The sequence below is a fragment of the Beauveria bassiana genome (assembly GCF_000280675.1).
Source record: "Beauveria bassiana ARSEF 2860 unplaced genomic scaffold BBA_S00004, whole genome shotgun sequence".
NCBI classification, from domain to species: Eukaryota; Fungi; Ascomycota; class Sordariomycetes; order Hypocreales; family Cordycipitaceae; genus Beauveria; species Beauveria bassiana.
In genome coordinates this window covers 763,883-781,614 of record NW_007930839.1, presented here as the reverse complement: position 1 = coordinate 781,614, position 17,732 = coordinate 763,883, and the positions used below count along the sequence as shown (strand labels likewise).

Genomic DNA, 17,732 nt, shown 5'->3' with positions numbered 1-17,732 from the left:
GTGTGNGGNGGGGGGGGAGAAGAAGATAGAGAGATGGGGGTTCGTACGGCAGTTGGTCAACCATGTAACTAACCATGTGTGTCAGGGCCATCGGGTGGTTCGCGCGACCGCCCGACGTATACGACGCGCCAGCGACAGGCCTTGATCAGAGAGGACCCGGGTGTGTGGAGGTTGTATCCATTGTGGAAAAAAAAAACGGGCGTCATGTCAACTGGTTAGCGTCGAGAGATAGATGTAAGCAGGCCGGTCAGAATGGCTTCCTAAAAAGGGCAAATCGGGGAGTGTTGCAGCGAGCGGATCGGATAACGGCGTCTGAGCTGTTGAACTGAAGAATTCGGGGAGTAGGATATAAATATATGCTACGGCTCTCGTTTCACTGGCGATTGCTATTTTGTGATATTCAGCAACGCAGCACTGCAGGTTTGATCTACTTGCATCGTCATCTTGTACATAGCTTCATCTTCGACTTATACTCCACATCGACACAACTGCTCAAAGCCAGCATCTTTCTCACACCTTTTCCAACTCCCCGCATCTTCCTCCTCCTCCTCCTCCTCCTCCTCCTCTTCACAATGGAAAAGACAACCATTCCACCGAGCCCGCCCAAAACCTTTGCCTCGGGCCACGGCATCCTCTGCGCCGGGCTCCCCCGGAGCGGCACCGCCTCGCTGAGCAGAGCCCTCGAGATGCTGGGCGTCGCGCCCGTGCACCACGTCATGCAGCTCAACGACTGGCCGCAGCTGTACGCCTGGGGCCGGGCCGCGTGGTGCCATTTCCCTTACCTGCGCGAGCGCCGCCTCTTGCGGGCCTTTTACCTGTCGCCCTACGACCCGCTGCTGCCGTGGTCGCGCGGCGACTGGGACCGCCTCGTCGGGCCGTACCGCGCCGTCACCGACGTTGCCGCCTACTTTGCGCCCGAAATCTACCGCGCCTACCCCGAGGCCAAAGTCGTCCTCGTGGAGCGCCCCGTTGACGCGTGGCAACGGAGCTACGCCGCCGTCTTTACCGATTCGTGGCTCTACGGCGTCTGGGACTTCGTCTGCTTCCGGCTGGCCGCTTGGGTCGGCATGCCGTTCGTCGTTGGCATCAGCGACGTCTACACCGGCTGGATCGGTGCCCGTACCGCCGCCCAGGCCAGGAAGCGCCTCCGCGACCTGCACGCGGCGCACTACGCCAAGATGCGCGCCATCGTCCCGGCCGAGAACCTGCTCGACTTTCGGCTGGAGCAGGGTTGGGAGCCGCTCTGCAAGTTCCTAGACGTACCTGTGCCCGATGCCCCCTTTCCTCACATCAATGAGCGCAGCGAGGTTCTCGAGTTCCGCAACGGCACCATTGAGGCTGTCCTGACCTGCTTGGCCATCCGTGTCGGCCTCATTACTTTGGGCACAGCTGCACTGCTCGGGGCTGTCAAAAGCGCTTCCGTTTTCGGCGTCTTTACCGTGCTTGGAGGGTATAAAGATGTTCTTTTGCGCCATCTCCTCAAATGAGGCTCGAGTTTTCTTTTCTGTCCTCGTCTGCTCGTATTGCTGTTTTGGTTCTCCTTCCTGATAGTTATTAATGAAAGAGTCATCAAAAATAGTTGGCCAATAAAATTTCAGGCTGACTTGAACCTTTTTTATATAAGCAACATGATATTCTCTTCTCGGCAATCAAGCCCTTCCACCCCTAGATGAGCCTCCTAGAAGATGATCCGTTGATCTACGCTGCTCTTCATCATCTTCCGAGTCCCCAACACTCGCACCCTCGACAGCAGAAGCCCCATCATCATCCTCCCCATCTGCCAACAGTTCGTCTCTGGCGCTTTCAGACACCTCCCTCGGGCTGAGACCAAACCAAGCAACAAACAAGAGACCTGCAACTCCTACTATACAGCTAATCAAAAATGCTACAATGCCCTTTGCGGTGAATCTAGACACCCTTATTAGCTCAAGTTGTTCCCAAAAAAAAAAAAACGGGGGCGCATTCGCGAGGAACGGGAAAAAGAAGACTTACCCGTCGGGAAGAGGGCCTGGAGGCGCGTTTTGCCCAGTGAGATCCAAGAAATCGTCCGTGTTGCCAGCAGCATTACCGTTGAATGGCAGCCCCGCAGCCTTGCAATTATCCAAGTGACTCGCAGGCAGCGAGATGGTCTTTTGAAGCTCTAGCGGAGCCTCTACAAATGTAGCCAGCAAGCCTGAAACAATGTGCCATTCAATGTGGCAATGAAATAGCCAGACGCCTGGGTTATCTGCCTTGAGGCGGAGTACGGCATTGCCATTGCCCTCGACGACCACAGTATCGCGGCGCATAGGCGTTGATGGGAATGCGGGTTGCATTTGGGCTGACTCGATAAACTCACCTCCGTCTTCATCGCTGCGGTGAATGACCTGGAACTGGTGGCCATGAAGATGAAAGGGATGCCGACCATCGTCGAAATTGTTAATGACGATTTGCACGACTTGATCCTTTTCTAGGACAAACGAATTGGTGTAGTCCCCGTAGACCTTGGGATTCGTCGCAAGTTGGCCAGCTGTCAGGGCAGTGTAAAGACTGGGGACCTTGGGCTCGCGATACGTGTTGTTGTTGAAGAAGGCGTAGTTGGCGCCGTCTCTGAGGTTGTCCATCTTGACCTCCAACTTGACGGTTCGCTGAGGGTCTGGGAGAAGCTGCATACCATCATGGGGAAACAATTTCATGTCGTCGATAGGCTCAAATTCGGATACTGGGAGTGGCTTAGGAAGTTCCTTCGATCCATCATAGACGAGCCAACTCGTCACGTTCCAGTCCAAGTCAGCAGGGAGAAGATCGAAAAGAGACTACTCGTGTTAGCCGTGCACCTCTCAATACTGCGAGTTCTAACCTACAGTATCCATGCTTCCAACAATGGCGAAATTGCTGCCGGCGTCGTCCTTGGTAGTTACCAAGACACTGTATCGTTGAGCGGCAGACAGGTATACCATGTGCGTTTCGTAGGGCTTGGTATAGACACCGTCCACCTCGACAACCGTCATGGAGTGACCTTCAATCCAAAAGTACTGGCCAGCAAAAGCACCAATGTTGATCAGACGGAGCAGGTAGGTCGTCTTTGGCTTGACAAAGACGTGGAGATTTTGCGTGTCATTCATGAGGGCGGCCTGAGGGACAGGCTCGGCACCAGTGGGGTTGCCTTTGCTCATGAACTGGGGAATGAGATGGGCCATTTGGTCATGGTACCAGTCCGAAAGGGTCAAGACAATCTCATCGTCGTACTCGCCACCGTAAGGCGAATCGGGATCATGGATGATGAGTGGGCCTCGAAGACCATCGGGGTACTGACTATGAGTATGGGAGTGATACCAGTAGGTGCCCGGTTGATCAATCTATATGATTTTGTCAACAATTTCGATGGCGAGTGAATAGAGGCACTAGAGTGGCAAGATAACTTACAGTAAAGTTGTAGGTAAATGACCCCCCGGGAGGAATAGGGCATTGAGTGACTTGAGAGGGGCCATCCATGTGAACGGTGCCATTCATCAAGAGACCATGAAAATGTAACGAGGTTGACTGATTCCCAAGCTGATTGTGGACATTGATAATGACTGTGTCGCCGACGTTTGCATCGATGCGAGGAATGGGCCACTGGCCGTTGATGCCAATGGCGGTACGGTCAAATGCGCCGTCCGGATTGACCGTGACCCAGCCGATATTGAAATCATGCAAGACGACGGCAGCCTGGGCCAGCAGACACCAAAGCTGGCTGCGCACCAGCAGCCCGAAAGAGAGCCGCTGAAGCAAAGTCATGGCGGTCGCAGCTTCAGGAACGCTGAGCAACAAAATCAACAAACGAGCCGCACCGATTGACAGGCAAGGAGAGGCAGAAGAGAAGGGGAATGATCCCGGCAGCTAAAGTCAAATAAAACAAAGCGAAGCCGCCGGCTGCAGACTCGGCTCCGCGCCATTTTCAACGCCACGAATTTGACCGGTCTCCATGGAGATTTATTAAATCAATAGAATCGACGGTTCAAATTGGGCCCTGCTATCGTGGCTCCTGATGGCCTATTTTACTGGTCAAGCAAGGACTGTTTATGGGGGGTCTTTTTAGTGGAAAATCACGCGTGGGAACTTTCGGCAAGCGAGGCGGACCTCCGATTATAATGTCAAGGAAGACGGGCTCCCTTTTCCGTAGTCGCCAGCGGGATTGTCACAATTATATTCCTCAATTCCTCAATTGAACCTTGATCTGCTCCAGTCTTATTCTCATCTCGCTGGTTCCATGTCTGGTGGTGAGCGAGCGAGGTCATCTAATCGTCTCTCTCTCTCTTTCTTCCTGTCTTTTTCCCCGGTCGCTAAATAAGTTTAATTATGGCGTGGAATTTCATCTCGGCCCCGGTGTTTCTAGTCATCTTTCGCGAGACACTAGAGACGGCCATTATCGTCTCGGTGTTGCTGGCATTCTTGAAGCAAACCCTAGGTAGACCGGATCAAGATGCCAAGATTTACAAATCTCTCTGCAGACAGGTACGAATTAATATTTTGCTCTACACCCCCCTTCCCTTTGTCATTCATGTCATCCAATTTCATCACTTACTTTTTTTCTTTCCTTTTTTTTTGATTTCTAGGTCTGGCTCGGCACCGCCGTCGGCTTCCTGATATGCCTCTTCATCGCCGGCACCATCATCAGCATCTTCTACCTCTACGGCCGCGACGCATGGGCCGCCCACGAGTACTACTACGAGGGCGCCTTTTCGCTCTTTGCCAGCATCGTCATCTCCGTCATGGGCGTCGCCCTGCTCCGCGTCGGCCAGATGCAGGACAAGTGGCGCAACAAGCTCGCCAAGGCGCTGCAGGCACCGGTAAAGGCCGACACCCGCCAGGGCTGGCTTAAGCGCCTGGCGGAAAAGTACGCGCTATTCTTTCTACCATTCATCACGATCCTGCGTGAGGGCATCGAGGCCATTGTCTTTGTGGCGGGTGTCTCGTTCTCGGCGCCGCCCGCGGCTATTCCCTTTTCTGCGCTCGCTGGCCTGGCGTTTGGTGTTGCCGTTGGCTACGCCATTTTCACGTGCGGTGTCTTTATGCAGATGAGACTTTTCCTGGTCATATCGACATGCTTTCTTTACCTAGTCGCGGCGGGACTGTTCTCTCGTGCCGTTTGGTACTTTGAAACCCAGGACTGGAACATGATTGTTGGCGGCGACGCTGCTGAGCTGGGTGATGGGCCCGGATCTTATGATATTGACCGCAGCGTGTGGCATGTAAATGTGAGTACCATCTCTACTTCTTCTTCTTCTGGGTACTTTCAAATCTCGGGCTGACTCAAATTTTGTAGTGCTGCAGTCCCGAGGTGGATGGTGGTGGCATCTGGGCGGTCCTCAACGCCGTCGTGGGATGGACCAACTCGGCCACCTACGGCTCAGTCATTGCATACAATGTGTACTGGGTTTTTGTCATGGCTGGTCTCGCCACAGTGCGATATCATGAGAGGAACGGACGGTTCCCTTTTATGAGGGCAAAAAAGGCTGCGCCTCGGTCGCAAGGCCATGCACAGAGCGAGGCTTCACCGTTGTTGGAGGGAGGTGCCCATTAGAGGAAAACGGGGTTCAAGTACACGGTAACCGCGAATAGGTGCTGCGCCTTTATTTGTCCTTGACATGCGCATAGAGTATCGAAGTGTTGAAATTGGATGAGATAAAGCCCTCTGTCCATGTATCATCTCATCAATGGTAATGCAATGACACAAGATGGTCTATTACGGAAATGGAAAATCTGTCTTACGATATTTGTACCACTCTAAGCATGCTCAATCAATCTCGATGCATTCACACTGTAAATCGATTGTTGGAATTGTATAGGGTAGATGTATAGCTAGCTAAGCAAGGTCATTCCGTCACCCATCTTGTCACAATGCAAATCTCAATTTGGTGCCATTCTCTTTGTGTGTTCAGCTTTTAGCGGCCGTCGATAGCGTAGCCCACCCCTGCACGCCATGTCTTATGCGTGGATCAACCGTATATTTGTAGCCTCAGCCAATCGCCTACACATTGGGCGGTGATAATCCGGGGCGAGAGCCGTTACAATCTGCAGCTTAAACGTCATCTTTTAGAATGACTGCCACTACACTCCATAGTGTAACGGTAATTTTTTTCTTTTTAGTGTGTTCAGCCAGCCACGCTTTCGGCGTGTCCTTGAACATAAAGTGCGACAATATAGGTATTAATTACTTTGTCCCAGCGTTATTCCCGCGACCATGTCAGCCATTCAAGGGTTATTTACCCTGGACCAATCCTTGATCAGTGCCGCGGAAGTCGACTCCTGTATCCGTACAAGGAAGCTGGTCAAGTCTACGAGCTTTCTCAAGGTCACACATCCCAGAGGCGGACACGCGCTGCTGCCAGCCTCGGCACCATCTTCCATCACCCCAGACAATGGCTGAAGCTACCTGGCCAAACTTGCCTGGCTGAAGCTGTTTGGGTCGTGGCTGGCTGGCCGTGACGCCCTATGCATTGAAAGCGCTGATCCTCTGCATGTTATTGAATCACAGCACCCTCACTCGACTCCCGGGTGCCGAGTTTGACTCAGCTACCCAACATCTCCAAGCCCTAATTCTTCAGCAGCATACTAGTAGCAGCAAGGAGCCAGCGAGCGAGCGTAGGAGCCTAATACTCGCATAATGACATGGTCAAGATATGCGTGTTGGTGGAGCCGCAGAGACGCAAAATAGATGTATGTCTCAGACAGGTGTATTCAGCCATTGAAGTCATGGCCATCTATTTACGCAGTCATGGCGTAGTTATTACCGTACCTAATATACGGCCATTTAGTATATATAGGTGTTCCATCGCCGAGATGAATCGGCTGCGATACCATGCTTGAACGCAAAACCTCGTCACATCTATCCATTATAACCTCTGTCGGAGAGTATAAAAGACTGACTGCTACTACCGCTCGACATGCGATCAATAATAGCAACAGCTATGCTGCTAGCGGGATTCCTGCTACAGACTGCCTTTGGCTGGTCTCAATTTGTTTTGTTCTCTAGGCGACCCTCGGCTTTCTTGTCCTATGAAGCTTCCTCATCTCCTCCCGAGTTCTATTACACGACCTCGGTCGTCAACAGCGACAATTGGATTGGCTTCTTCCCCCAAGGCACCGGGCCTGGCCGAGAAGGAGACCGAACCTACACAGGTTGGGCAGTTGCTCCTGATGCAAGCGGATCGGTGACGGCAGACAACGACTTTGATCCATGCACACCGGCGGGAGAGTACGAAGCATACTTTTTCAAAAAGGGCGATCGGGCCAATCCGCTTGGTGGGCCAGCTCGTTTCACCTATCCAGGCAACCCAAACTACAAAAGATGCAGTGACGGAAGATGCATCCGCAGTGAAGCTAGCTGTGCTTGCCGCAACGGCCAGAAGCTGTGCAAGCATCATTGCATCAACGACGATGAACCCTGTGATGGGCGCTGCCAAGACGGCTACGAAAAGTGCAACGGCAAGTGCCTTGGCACCGATTTCCCTTGCAACGGCCAATGCGTTTGGGGCAAGAGACGGTGCAACGATAGATGCATCAACGCAGACTTGCCTTGCAACGGCCAATGTGAGAATGGCCTGAAGGCATGCAACGGGAAATGCATCAGCAATGATGCTCCATGCGAGGGCCAGTGTGGGCAGGGCAAGAGGGCGTGCGACAAGAAATGCATCAACGACGACGTCCCGTGCAACGGACAGTGCGAGAGCGGCAACAAGGTGTGCAAGGGCAAGTGCATAAAATCCGGTGCACTCTGCTGTCCAGAGGGCCAGAAGGATTGCCACGGCAGTTGTATCCCGACTTCCAACGAGTGTAAAGCCACCACCTGTGGCTTGCTCAGGGGTAACACCAACTGCGTCAGTACGCACATGATTCGGTGGCAAGCCGGTTACTTTACTCCCGAAAAGTGTGCCAACCTCTGCCGGTCCGAGCCGGACTGCAAGTCGTCCGTCGCGGCGACGCAATACGACGGCGGATGCTACCTTTTGCGCGGGGATGTCGCGACTTGCGCGGGAGCGCCCGGCTACAGCACCTGGACGTATTCTGACCGCGACTGCTACCCGCCGGGATCGCACGCGAAAATGTGCGACTTGAGGCGCGGCGCGAGCCCGTGCACTGGTCAGGCGGAACAGATTCGCTACGTCGCACGCGCCAGCACTCCCGCGCAGTGTGCGGCGGAATGCAAGTCGTCGTCCGAGTGCAAGTCGTATGTCGTTGCCCTGAATGACAATGCCGGATGCTATCTTTACAGGGAGAATCTTGGCATTTGTCGTGGTAGGCCCGACTCTGCTGGCTGGAAATACTTTGACCGCGACTGCTGATAAAGCAAAGGTGGTTGAGAAGCGAGCGGCGCATTGAGTAAATGTAACTTCATTAGACGGTTAATCTATTTGGACATGTTTGAGATGCTTGAGATGTTTTTTTCTTCTTTTCTCTCTTTTTTTTTTTTAAAAAAAAAAAGTCGCACTCATGGTGCTGCCGCTCCTCAAAGTAATTATCCATGGCTGTATAAATCCAAACTCGAGATGCTACAACCAAAGAGTAGGTACTGTTCTGTCCAATAAACGAATTATAGAGAAATTAGCTATCAATATTTGAGACTGAGATGTATAGTGATAATATATATAGAACAATCGTTGTAGAAAATTCCATACATATAATGCGATGTAACTGTTTATGTTGACCATTATATACCAAGTACTGTACCTATCATCAGACCTTCTAGCATAGACATGTCTCGACACCCTTTTAACCTTTTGAACTGAGACCCTTAAGGTAATATGGCTAAGGTGTGTATCTACTAAGCTAAGACGCAGAGTAACTTGATGGATGGCAGTATGAACGACTTTTTTTTATCAGGCGTCAGACGAATTGATGCCTGACAGCGCCGATTGTGGCCGGCAGCCATCAGGCAAATACCATGGAACCATATGCCCGATAGGCCATCTACCTCTCTGGTGAGTAATGGCTTGGATGTTTCGCAATAGGCGACATTGACATGCGAACCTGCGACCTCACGAAGCAGAAGCTGTGCCAACCACCAGAACGACTTCGCCTTGTTGCGCATCGCAAGCTTACTCAATACAGTTCTAGCTGTCGCCGACCCTGGTCTGCCACTATCAGGCATTTTTTGTTCCTTCTCATGACTTTAGGCGACAGCCTCCGCTATTTAGGCAACCCTTTTCCCGTTGCCGAGAGACGTGGACATGGTTTGTTGAGCATCACGCGGTAGGCTTGGCAGGGCCTCATGCTGGACCGAGTGCGGCAAAAGCGGCGTCGTGCGCTTTGCCAATCTACAAGTTAGGTGCCCACCTCTTTCTGGAGGCGGAAACAATGTATTCAAGATTACGCTCAAAATTTACGCACAGTACGTAAGTCGGTGTCCAAAATTAAACTTTGTTATAGTGCCATTCGCACAATCCACCATCCAACTCTCCTTGCACCAATCATACATTTTACGCAACGCTCAGAGGCATCAAGTCAACTATTATTAACAACTGGCAACAACCTCGGATTTATCACTTATAACCCGATATAATTGTGACTTGTTACGATTCACCGTCTTCAAAAAAGAGAGCGCATCATGGCTATAAAACAGGGACGGCCTGCTGTTGCTTACCTGCAGTACTCCTACAGTCAACACTTTCAACAACAATTTTCAATCTTTTGAACATGCTCGCAAACCCGTTGTTTTTGAAGCTATCTCTTGCTCTGTCTGTGCAGGCAACGGCCCGGCCTCGTTGCAAATCGACGCCCTCAGACGCTGCATGGCCCTCGTTAGATGAGTGGTCTAGCCTCAACAAGACTATAAATGGAACGCTCATTCAAACTGTGCCGGTGGCATCGTCATGCTGGCCCGGTAACCCATTTCATTCTTCACTAAGCTGCGAGGTCGTCAAGGCCAACTGGACCTCGGGTCAGTTCCATGCTGGACTGCCCGAATCCATCGACTATCCACTCTACTCCAACAACTCATGCCTGCCGCCGGGAGCGGGCGGTTACAACGAGACTGCCGGTTGCCATTTGGGTGGCTTGCCAGAGTTCATCGTCAACGCTACTAGTGCGTGGCAGGTAGCAACAGCAATGAAATGGGCAGCCAAGCATAATATTCGAAGTGTTGTCAAGGGCACAGGCCATGACCTCAACGGCCGGTAGGTTGTACAAACTCCACGTGATGACGCCCATTCTAACCGTCAAAAAGGTCTAGTGGCGCGTTCTCCATGTCAATTTGGACTCGTGGGTTGCGAGGCATCCAGCGGAACGCGTCTTGACTGACTCCTGGCAGTCGGGAGCCTCAAGACGTATTCATTGTTGGCAGTGGCGAGACTTGGGGCGATGTGCTTGATGAAGCGTTGGCAGTTGGGCGTGTTGTCACCACTGGCCAAGACCCGAGTGTCGGCCTTGGTGGCTACATCCAAGGAGGGGGTCACGGTCCTCTTTCCAGTACGTATGGTCTGGCCTCACACCAAGTCCTGCAGGTTACAATTGTTACCACGCAAGGTCAGATTCTTGTGGCCAATGACGCCAAGAATGAGGATATTTTCTGGGCTGTGAGAGGGGGAGGCGGTGGCCAGTTTGGAGTCGTCACAGAGTATGTCATTAAAAGCCATCCGGCGCCAGCTCAGGTGGCCAGTGGGGTTTTCAAGATTACACCAACAGGCCAAGACGAGACGCAGTCTTGCTGGAAAGCCGGTGCCATCTTGATGAGGCATTGGCCAGACCTCATTGATGCAGGCTTAACCGGATCAGCAACGATGGCGACGGGTGAAACCGCTCTGCGATTCAGATCACCGGTGGCGACAGGCGTTGCCATCACTCAGGTGTTTTTTGGATACAACATGACATCTGCGACACTAAATACTCTTGTGGAGCCATTGATTGCAGACATTTGCTCCTCTACTTCCAACAAATCTCTGGAGCTGGCTTGGAGTACGTCGACATTCAACGACTATGCGTCGTTCTATAAAACCATTTCCGGGAGCGACGTCGCGGGTGGTCTGAGTCTCGAGACAAGCCGCCTTTTGGGTCGCGCTGAGCTTGTGGAAACTCCTCCCCCCACAGTCATGTCCTATTTACAAACGGCACTGCAAGCAGAGAATTCGACTGCAGGCATGTTTGCCACCATTGGCTTGCAAGGCGGACCAGGCATCACCAACATGCCGGAGAATCGGTGGGGGGCAGTCAACCCAGCCTGGCGATCCGCCTACGTCCATTTCATATCTGGAGGTGTCAAGATTGAGCCGAGCAAGCAGGGCGGAGCAAAGGCCGCGCTGACCCATGCGGCAGCTTGGCTTGAAGAGGTCAAGGAAGGCCTTTGGAGGCGGTGGGCGCCTACTACCGGAGCATATATGAATGAGGCGAACCCGTACAATACACAGTGGAAAAGGGACTATTACGGAAGAAATTACGACAAATTGCTCGAGATTAAGAAAAAATATGACCCTACAGAAAGCCTGTACGTCTTGAGCGGTGTTGGCAGCGACAAGTGGGATTACGATCTGGATACTGGCCGGCTGTGCAAAACCGGCTGACGGTAAAATTTAGACCAAATTACTATAAACTGCCGAGATAGTACCAGTACTGTACACCTTTGGGTAGATGGTCATGTACCTGGGATATCTGACGATTGAATTACACGGCAGCAGCCGACGTCTGGGTTCACAGACAGATCTGCCTCTACAGAAAGTAATGAACTTTTTCATTATTTGTGCACACAAGTTCCTGTTCAGCTCTAGCGAGGTAGAGAGTCACGAGAGTGTCTCGTACAGTGGATTATCTGCTCCGAATCACTTTCTTCCCCCCTCCTCCCCCCGCCAAGAATGGACAGCTTCCCCCCCGCTTCGGCCCTTACGAACGACGGCAAGCGTGACTGCATATGCTTGTTGAGATGCAGTGCAGATTTTAGGCCATTGATGGAGACGGCATTGTTTCTCAGATGAGGGGGCTTGCTAGTTCTATACCTAACCTTGAGAGCTAAGACTTGTTACACGTCACATTCATTCCTGCATATGTAACATGCACCTTGGAGTCGATCCCCGTAGCATTGCGGTTGCAGTCGGCCGGCTCCTGGCCATAGCAGCGGTACGTGGACGCGGCATTGTCCATTGAGGGCTTTGATTCCCAGTATTCTGTTCGGGAATGCTTGTAACCGAAAATTCCTGGTGGCAGCTTTGGGATCAAGTCTTTTTTTGTTTTTGTTGATGAAAATCATGTCAGCCTCTTGGTGCAAGTTATCACAAATTGGGCGAAATACAAAATCTGACATGAGAACTCACCATTCGCATGGGTAACCCGGTAGAAAATGCCAGCTTCTTTATCGGATGCACCACTAATACCATCCACATAGTTGGCGAATGCACCGTTGCCGGCACGTGGCTGGCCATATGTATACGCCTGCGTGACATTGTACGGCCCGTTTCGTAGAGTGGGAAAAGCTATAGAGACGAGACCGCCTCCGAGCGAATGGCCCGTCAAAGTCACTGTATAATCCGGATGGATGCCAAGCAGGTTTGTGAGGTTTCCCTGCACTTGCTTCATCACAGACCTCCACGCAGCTTGGTAGCCTTTGTGCACGCGGCATGACGGGCAGCGCACATTGTCCGCCTGGTATGGGACGAGCGCAAAATCAAAATTCGTCTCATTGTCACGAGCGCTCGATGTTCCCGGGATGGCAATGACGAATTCCTTGTATGCGTCCACTTTCCAGATGGAGACTTGCGTGTCCGTGTCCTTGCTCTCGACAAACTGGTACAAAACGCCAGGGACGGATGGACGCGCGCAGATTCCGGTATTAGACAGCTGCGTGTAGCCCGCGTATAGCGCCAACTTGTCGTAAATAGACCTGTTTACTGTATAACTTGAGAGTCAACCATGGCGTCGGGCTGCTTGGGGACGCAAGTTGGAACTGGCCTAACCTAGGGTACGAGGGATGAATGCCTGGTCTCGGACGGGTGCTGCTGCGGCTAGTGCCGCGAAGCCAAGAAAACCAAGCAAGGAGAGCATGTTGAATTATGCTTTGGCCCAAGGTATCTCACTCAGAACTAACCAGCGAGTGATTATTTAGTCGTGAGCGAGAGAAGAGTAAAGTAAAGGCAAGTTTCAGAGGCTAAATCGGAGGGGAGAGAATATTCATATACGTAAACAAAAGTAGCGATGATACCCTTTCATATTACCGTGTAGTATCGCTTGCTTTTCATTCTATCCACCCTTAGACTGTCTTTGTCTGTGACATTGTCATGCACAGCAGCCACACCATTTCAGCCGAGCGGCTGGAAGCGGAGATCGGCATCGTCGCAAGTAACGCGACAGCAACTCCTTGCATTTCCTGCACTAGTTTACGCAGGATGCTTATTGTCTGGGAACGAAAACTGCCGCTATGCGATAAGAGTGTGCTTGTAAAATAAATAAATAAACAAACCGTGTTTTTCTAGATACACTGTCTCATGTGCATTTGCATGCACCACTAATGGAGGTCGAACACGTAGGTTGGCTGGCTGACCTACGCGAAAATGTCTAGGATATGTGTGCGGATACAACAGGAGAATTTCTTTTGAGTAGCATTGTATATAACTTGATTTCCCCGCTTACTACATGTTAGATCCCCCGCATCTCATCACCACAAGAGCAGCTGACTGCTCCATCTAAATGTCCCTTTCGGCCCACGACTGGATAATCCCTTCGTTGCTCTCGTCATAAACCTTCATCTCGACCGAGTCACCATTGAAAAATGTGTTGGGCTGCACAAACTTCCACTTTGGATTCGGCTTTGAACACACAATCTTTCGCCACACCTCGTAATCGCCGTCCACGGCACAAAGGTGTTCGTAGAGCTCCTTGCAAGACGAGACATCTGCGGTGCAGCGCCATATGTGCAGGCAACAGAGGTACTTGCTCAAAGCGGGCTTACCATGAGACTGCATCTTGGACTTATCAACGCGGACAGTGAGATTGGAAGAGGAAGGATTGTGGTCAACGCGGATGACGCCGCTGCCATCCTGGAGGAGGTGCTTGAAGATGGAGAAATGAGCCTACTAGTGTCAGTGGCCTATTAATGATCAAGACACCGGATGATGAAAAAGACAAATAATAAAGACACGAATAATACGTACTTGGTGATGAGGCCCACCCCAAGCCTGGTTTTCAAAGCTGTAATGCTGCAAAGCTTGAAGACCATCAACACCAATGTTGAGATAGGTTGCGTAGAGAACTAACAATTATTAGTTGGTATAGATGACAGTTGTGGTTGACATACGCTCGTCGGCTGTAATTTCACTGCTATCAGTGTAGCCGAAAATTTCTAGCAGTTGTTTATTATCCATGAGATACTCGGAAATGAGAATGGCGCGGCATTCTTCGACCGTCCCCGCAAGCTTGCCAAAGACGCTTCCCCAGCTCTGCGATGGCAAATAGTGCAAGTCCACGGGTTGCTTAGTAAGAGGGCTGATGGGCGGGTTCTTTTTGTCAAAATTGTAAATCCCGGGTTCAGTTTCACTGAGAAGCTTCCCACTTCTGTGACCGAGTAGCTCGTGGATGGCCGTGGTCAGGAATCGAACAATATGCGTGGTGCGTTTGAAGCGCTGCAGCTCAGACGGATCAACCCAAGGGCAAGGTAGATTGGGATTATTGTTGACGCTGAGGCGGTTGGCGAGAACAATATTTTTGCAGCCCACGGTCTCGCGAATATCATTGTACTGCTACGTGTTAGCTCGCCCAGCATTCAGGCGAATTGTTGACAAACATTGGGAAGATTGCAGGCCTCAAAGACGACGCTACCACAAACGGCAAGCGCTACAAGATTAGTAGTCATATAGATTCTGGATAGGGAGGCCTACCATGGATACTCGTAAAGTCGGGAGCTTCAAATAAGCTCTTCTCAAATGGTCCCTTACCATCATTGACCCCTTCTACAGCCCACGGGAGTTGCCGAATAAAGATGTCGGAGCTTTCAACCAAACACTTCAAACGTGCTACTTCGTCCTTGTCGGCGATTCCAGCCAATGCTTCCCATTCTGATCTAATGCCCGCCGGATCACGATACGGTTCGATGAAACCGATTACGTGTTCGACCCTCGCGGCTTGATCAGTGACCCATACTTTCTGTGATTTCCGAAAGGCATCGAGATGGCCGGTTTGAAACGTCTCGATATAGTGGCTGAGGAATGCGGATTGCTTGTTGTTGGCAACATACTTGCTAGCTTCACCCAGAGACGATACAACGCTCCTTGATTCCTTGGAATAATCTCCACGAACGAGATATACGTCGTTTGCCAGAGGCTGCGGCCTCTCGTCTGTCTCAACAGAAGCTTGTAGGACATGATACACTGGTTTTCCACCCACAACAAATTTCTGTAGGCGAGTATTCTCAGGCTCAATGGCATGCGCAGCCATGACTTTGAATACTTTGGCAACTTCCTCGTGCGAGATTCGTTCTGTGCCAGGATAATAGGCCGACGCTGCGTTGTCGTTGGGATAACCAAGGCCAAACGGCGGGACGGCTAGTAACGGCTGCATAATCGCGCTCAGCCTCTCAGTGGCCGCGGCAGATTTGGTGGCAACTTTTTGCAACACGTCGGGAGTCAGGTCCGGAACAAACTTTCGGTCTCCTTCGCCCTGCTGAGGTCAGCGTTGCGCAAACGATGGCGGCTCACCAAACTTACGTAGTAGTTGCCCAGATTACAAAGAAACGTTCCAGCGTACTCGAGAAATGCTTGAAGCTCCCTATCAGTAATGCTGCATTCTGTCACCAGTCTACTCCACTGGCCGTCGCAAGCATGATACAGATCCATGATGAAGTCAAAGATGTCGGGACTTTCGGCGGAAACCTGACGCATGATGATTCTGCTTCCATGCCAGCTCGCCCGCGCCATGTGGTGGGCATAAAGTTTCTCTCGTGGCTCGAGGAGATCAAAGATGGGTTTGATGAGCAGCTGATGCACTGTGGCACCAAGTGCAGGAGTATGACTCGTCGGAGCCATGGTGTAGCTTTCAGTTCATGGGCCTAGATACTCGGAGCCGTCGTGATGGGTGGTGGAAGCATACGGCCGACTGCAAGCAAAGAGGCAAAGAGAAATAGAATGGCGACCGCCCGCAAAAAAGCAAGCCAGAGAACCATGTGGGGTGTGAAAAGGTTTGCTCAATTCTTTGATCGAGGACGAACTGAGCAGGAAACCGACAAATGCGTTACACAAAGCCTGACAAGGCGGGAGCCACGGGCTGCGAAGGCCCGCATACCTTGAGCCTCTTTTGGGACGCTACCAGGAAATGGATACTCTTCTCTCCCCTCCCAGTTCCGCCAGAGAGCATCCGGCGGTTTCCCAAGCATGGCCACCTGGTACCTTCTCGCGTGATTATTCCAGCCAAAGAGGAGTTGATAGAGAGTTCGGTCAACGCGGAGCTCATATAAGAGGCAAAAAAAAAAAAAAAAAAAAAAAGAAAAAAAAAAAAGAAAAGAAAAGAAAAGAAAAAAGCCATTGCTCGATAGCATAGGTTATTTGATCGCCGAACAGTATTTCGGACGAAGTGAAGGGTTGCCGGCGTGTAAAGCACTGGCGGGCACTCGTCGTGACAGAAAGCGGCCCCCAAGTCAACAAGCAGGATCCGATCGGTATGCAGGCGGTTCTGCAAAGCCAGTACATCACCAGGGTCGATAGTGTAATCGGGCGCACTGTTGTCTTTGGGCTTGCGATCTTTGCGACGTACTTGGTTTGTGACAGGTTGGCCCATACAAGCATAGAGCTCATCCTGGGTCCAGTCGTCAAAAGGCGGAAGCTGCGACAGGATAACGGACGTTTAGCAATCTGTAGATATTAGAATACTTTGAAGGATGCCCATTTCATCAAGGCTTACCAGCATGCGCAATGCCCAAGGCGTGAAGATATCCCAGACCTTATGCAATCTGTAGGAAAACCACTCGGGGCCATTCTAGGTCGTCGTGCGCCAAATGACCAGGCCGTTGTAGACGCTCACCAACCACTCCAGTCACGAGGCACAAGGGTTTTCCGTCTGGACCATCGGTGACAAATCTATCTCGGAGTCGAATCACAAATTTCCTCCCGGGGTGTTCCACTTGCGCATCAGTAATTCGATGTAGGATGCGAAGGTAGCAAGTTAGTTGATGCCCATAATAATGGGCTCCTTTGTCCGTTTGCTTGTGTGACATGACGACGTGTCAGGGCTTGACAGGCTGCGTGTACGCCACGAAGCCTACTGCAAAACATACGGGTACACGGCCGCCTTTGTGTCAACTGACAAGTGTTGAAGCATTCTGAAGCACTACATTGCCCGCGCAGAGACCCCTGAATTTCACGCTTAAACTGTTCCCTGCCTGCTCCTTCCAGGCTGACAGCTCATTCAGGCGCACAAATCCCCTTTCCGATGGCCTGAATTCTTAAGACTGGCTTTCTGACGCTTGAGAATCGTACTCTGACACTCTCACCGTCTCAATCTCGCCGATTGACCTCTAAATCGCGCTTTCGAAGCTTACAGTCGCCTCTTTACCCTTGCCCTACGCCATGGATCACCCAGACCTGTGAGCTGGATCAAGGACTTTGAGCCATAGCCGCAGTTCCACTGATTCTCTGTACCTCTACAGGGAACGTTTTTTTGTCGATCGATGGAATCGAACTGTGCTACAATGCGAAAAACAACTGGAGTCGGATGACCTGGAACGGGTGCGGCAAATAAAGTCTTGGGATGCGCTGCAATGCGATGCACTAAGCAATACGCCGCCATACGAGATATCAATCATC

General features: G+C 51.4%; 7 protein-coding genes across 7 annotated transcripts; 4 read left to right on the top strand and 3 right to left on the bottom strand.

Annotated features, from left to right (window-relative positions):
- Window positions 1-572: 572 nt before the first annotated feature.
- BBA_02038 (efflux pump antibiotic resistance protein) lies at window positions 573-1,487 on the top strand (the record flags this gene model as incomplete). Its single annotated transcript, XM_008597135.1, has 1 exon — window positions 573-1,487. The coding sequence occupies one exon, from the start codon at window positions 573-575 to the stop codon at window positions 1,485-1,487; it is 915 nt and encodes a 304-aa protein (XP_008595357.1).
- A 162-nt stretch (window positions 1,488-1,649) lies between these two features.
- BBA_02037 (multicopper oxidase) lies at window positions 1,650-3,759 on the bottom strand (the record flags this gene model as incomplete). Its single annotated transcript, XM_008597134.1, has 4 exons — window positions 1,650-1,908; window positions 1,993-2,795; window positions 2,844-3,338; window positions 3,406-3,759. 4 exons carry the CDS (start codon window positions 3,757-3,759, stop codon window positions 1,650-1,652), a joined length of 1,911 nt encoding a protein of 636 aa, XP_008595356.1.
- Window positions 3,760-4,320: 561 nt separating this feature from the next.
- On the top strand, window positions 4,321-5,545 carry BBA_02036 (iron permease FTR1 family protein; the record flags this gene model as incomplete). Its single annotated transcript, XM_008597133.1, has 3 exons — window positions 4,321-4,476; window positions 4,578-5,219; window positions 5,288-5,545. The coding sequence occupies 3 exons, from the start codon at window positions 4,321-4,323 to the stop codon at window positions 5,543-5,545; spliced, it is 1,056 nt and encodes a 351-aa protein (XP_008595355.1).
- A 1,387-nt stretch (window positions 5,546-6,932) lies between these two features.
- Window positions 6,933-8,306, top strand: BBA_02035 (uncharacterized protein; the record flags this gene model as incomplete). Its single annotated transcript, XM_008597132.1, has 1 exon — window positions 6,933-8,306. The coding sequence occupies one exon, from the start codon at window positions 6,933-6,935 to the stop codon at window positions 8,304-8,306; it is 1,374 nt and encodes a 457-aa protein (XP_008595354.1).
- A 1,351-nt stretch (window positions 8,307-9,657) lies between these two features.
- BBA_02034 (FAD binding domain protein) lies at window positions 9,658-11,516 on the top strand (the record flags this gene model as incomplete). The annotated part of the gene is made up of 2 exons (XM_008597131.1): window positions 9,658-10,136; window positions 10,271-11,516. The coding sequence occupies 2 exons, from the start codon at window positions 9,658-9,660 to the stop codon at window positions 11,514-11,516; spliced, it is 1,725 nt and encodes a 574-aa protein (XP_008595353.1).
- Window positions 11,517-11,958: 442 nt separating this feature from the next.
- On the bottom strand, window positions 11,959-12,987 carry BBA_02033 (feruloyl esterase A precursor; the record flags this gene model as incomplete). The annotated part of the gene is made up of 3 exons (XM_008597130.1): window positions 11,959-12,167; window positions 12,261-12,833; window positions 12,900-12,987. The coding sequence occupies 3 exons, from the start codon at window positions 12,985-12,987 to the stop codon at window positions 11,959-11,961; spliced, it is 870 nt and encodes a 289-aa protein (XP_008595352.1).
- A 638-nt stretch (window positions 12,988-13,625) lies between these two features.
- BBA_02032 (dipeptidyl peptidase III) lies at window positions 13,626-15,959 on the bottom strand (the record flags this gene model as incomplete). The annotated part of the gene is made up of 6 exons (XM_008597129.1): window positions 13,626-14,012; window positions 14,094-14,191; window positions 14,237-14,675; window positions 14,723-14,772; window positions 14,817-15,594; window positions 15,642-15,959. 6 exons carry the CDS (start codon window positions 15,957-15,959, stop codon window positions 13,626-13,628), a joined length of 2,070 nt encoding a protein of 689 aa, XP_008595351.1.
- Between the last annotated feature and the right edge of the window lie 1,773 nt (window positions 15,960-17,732).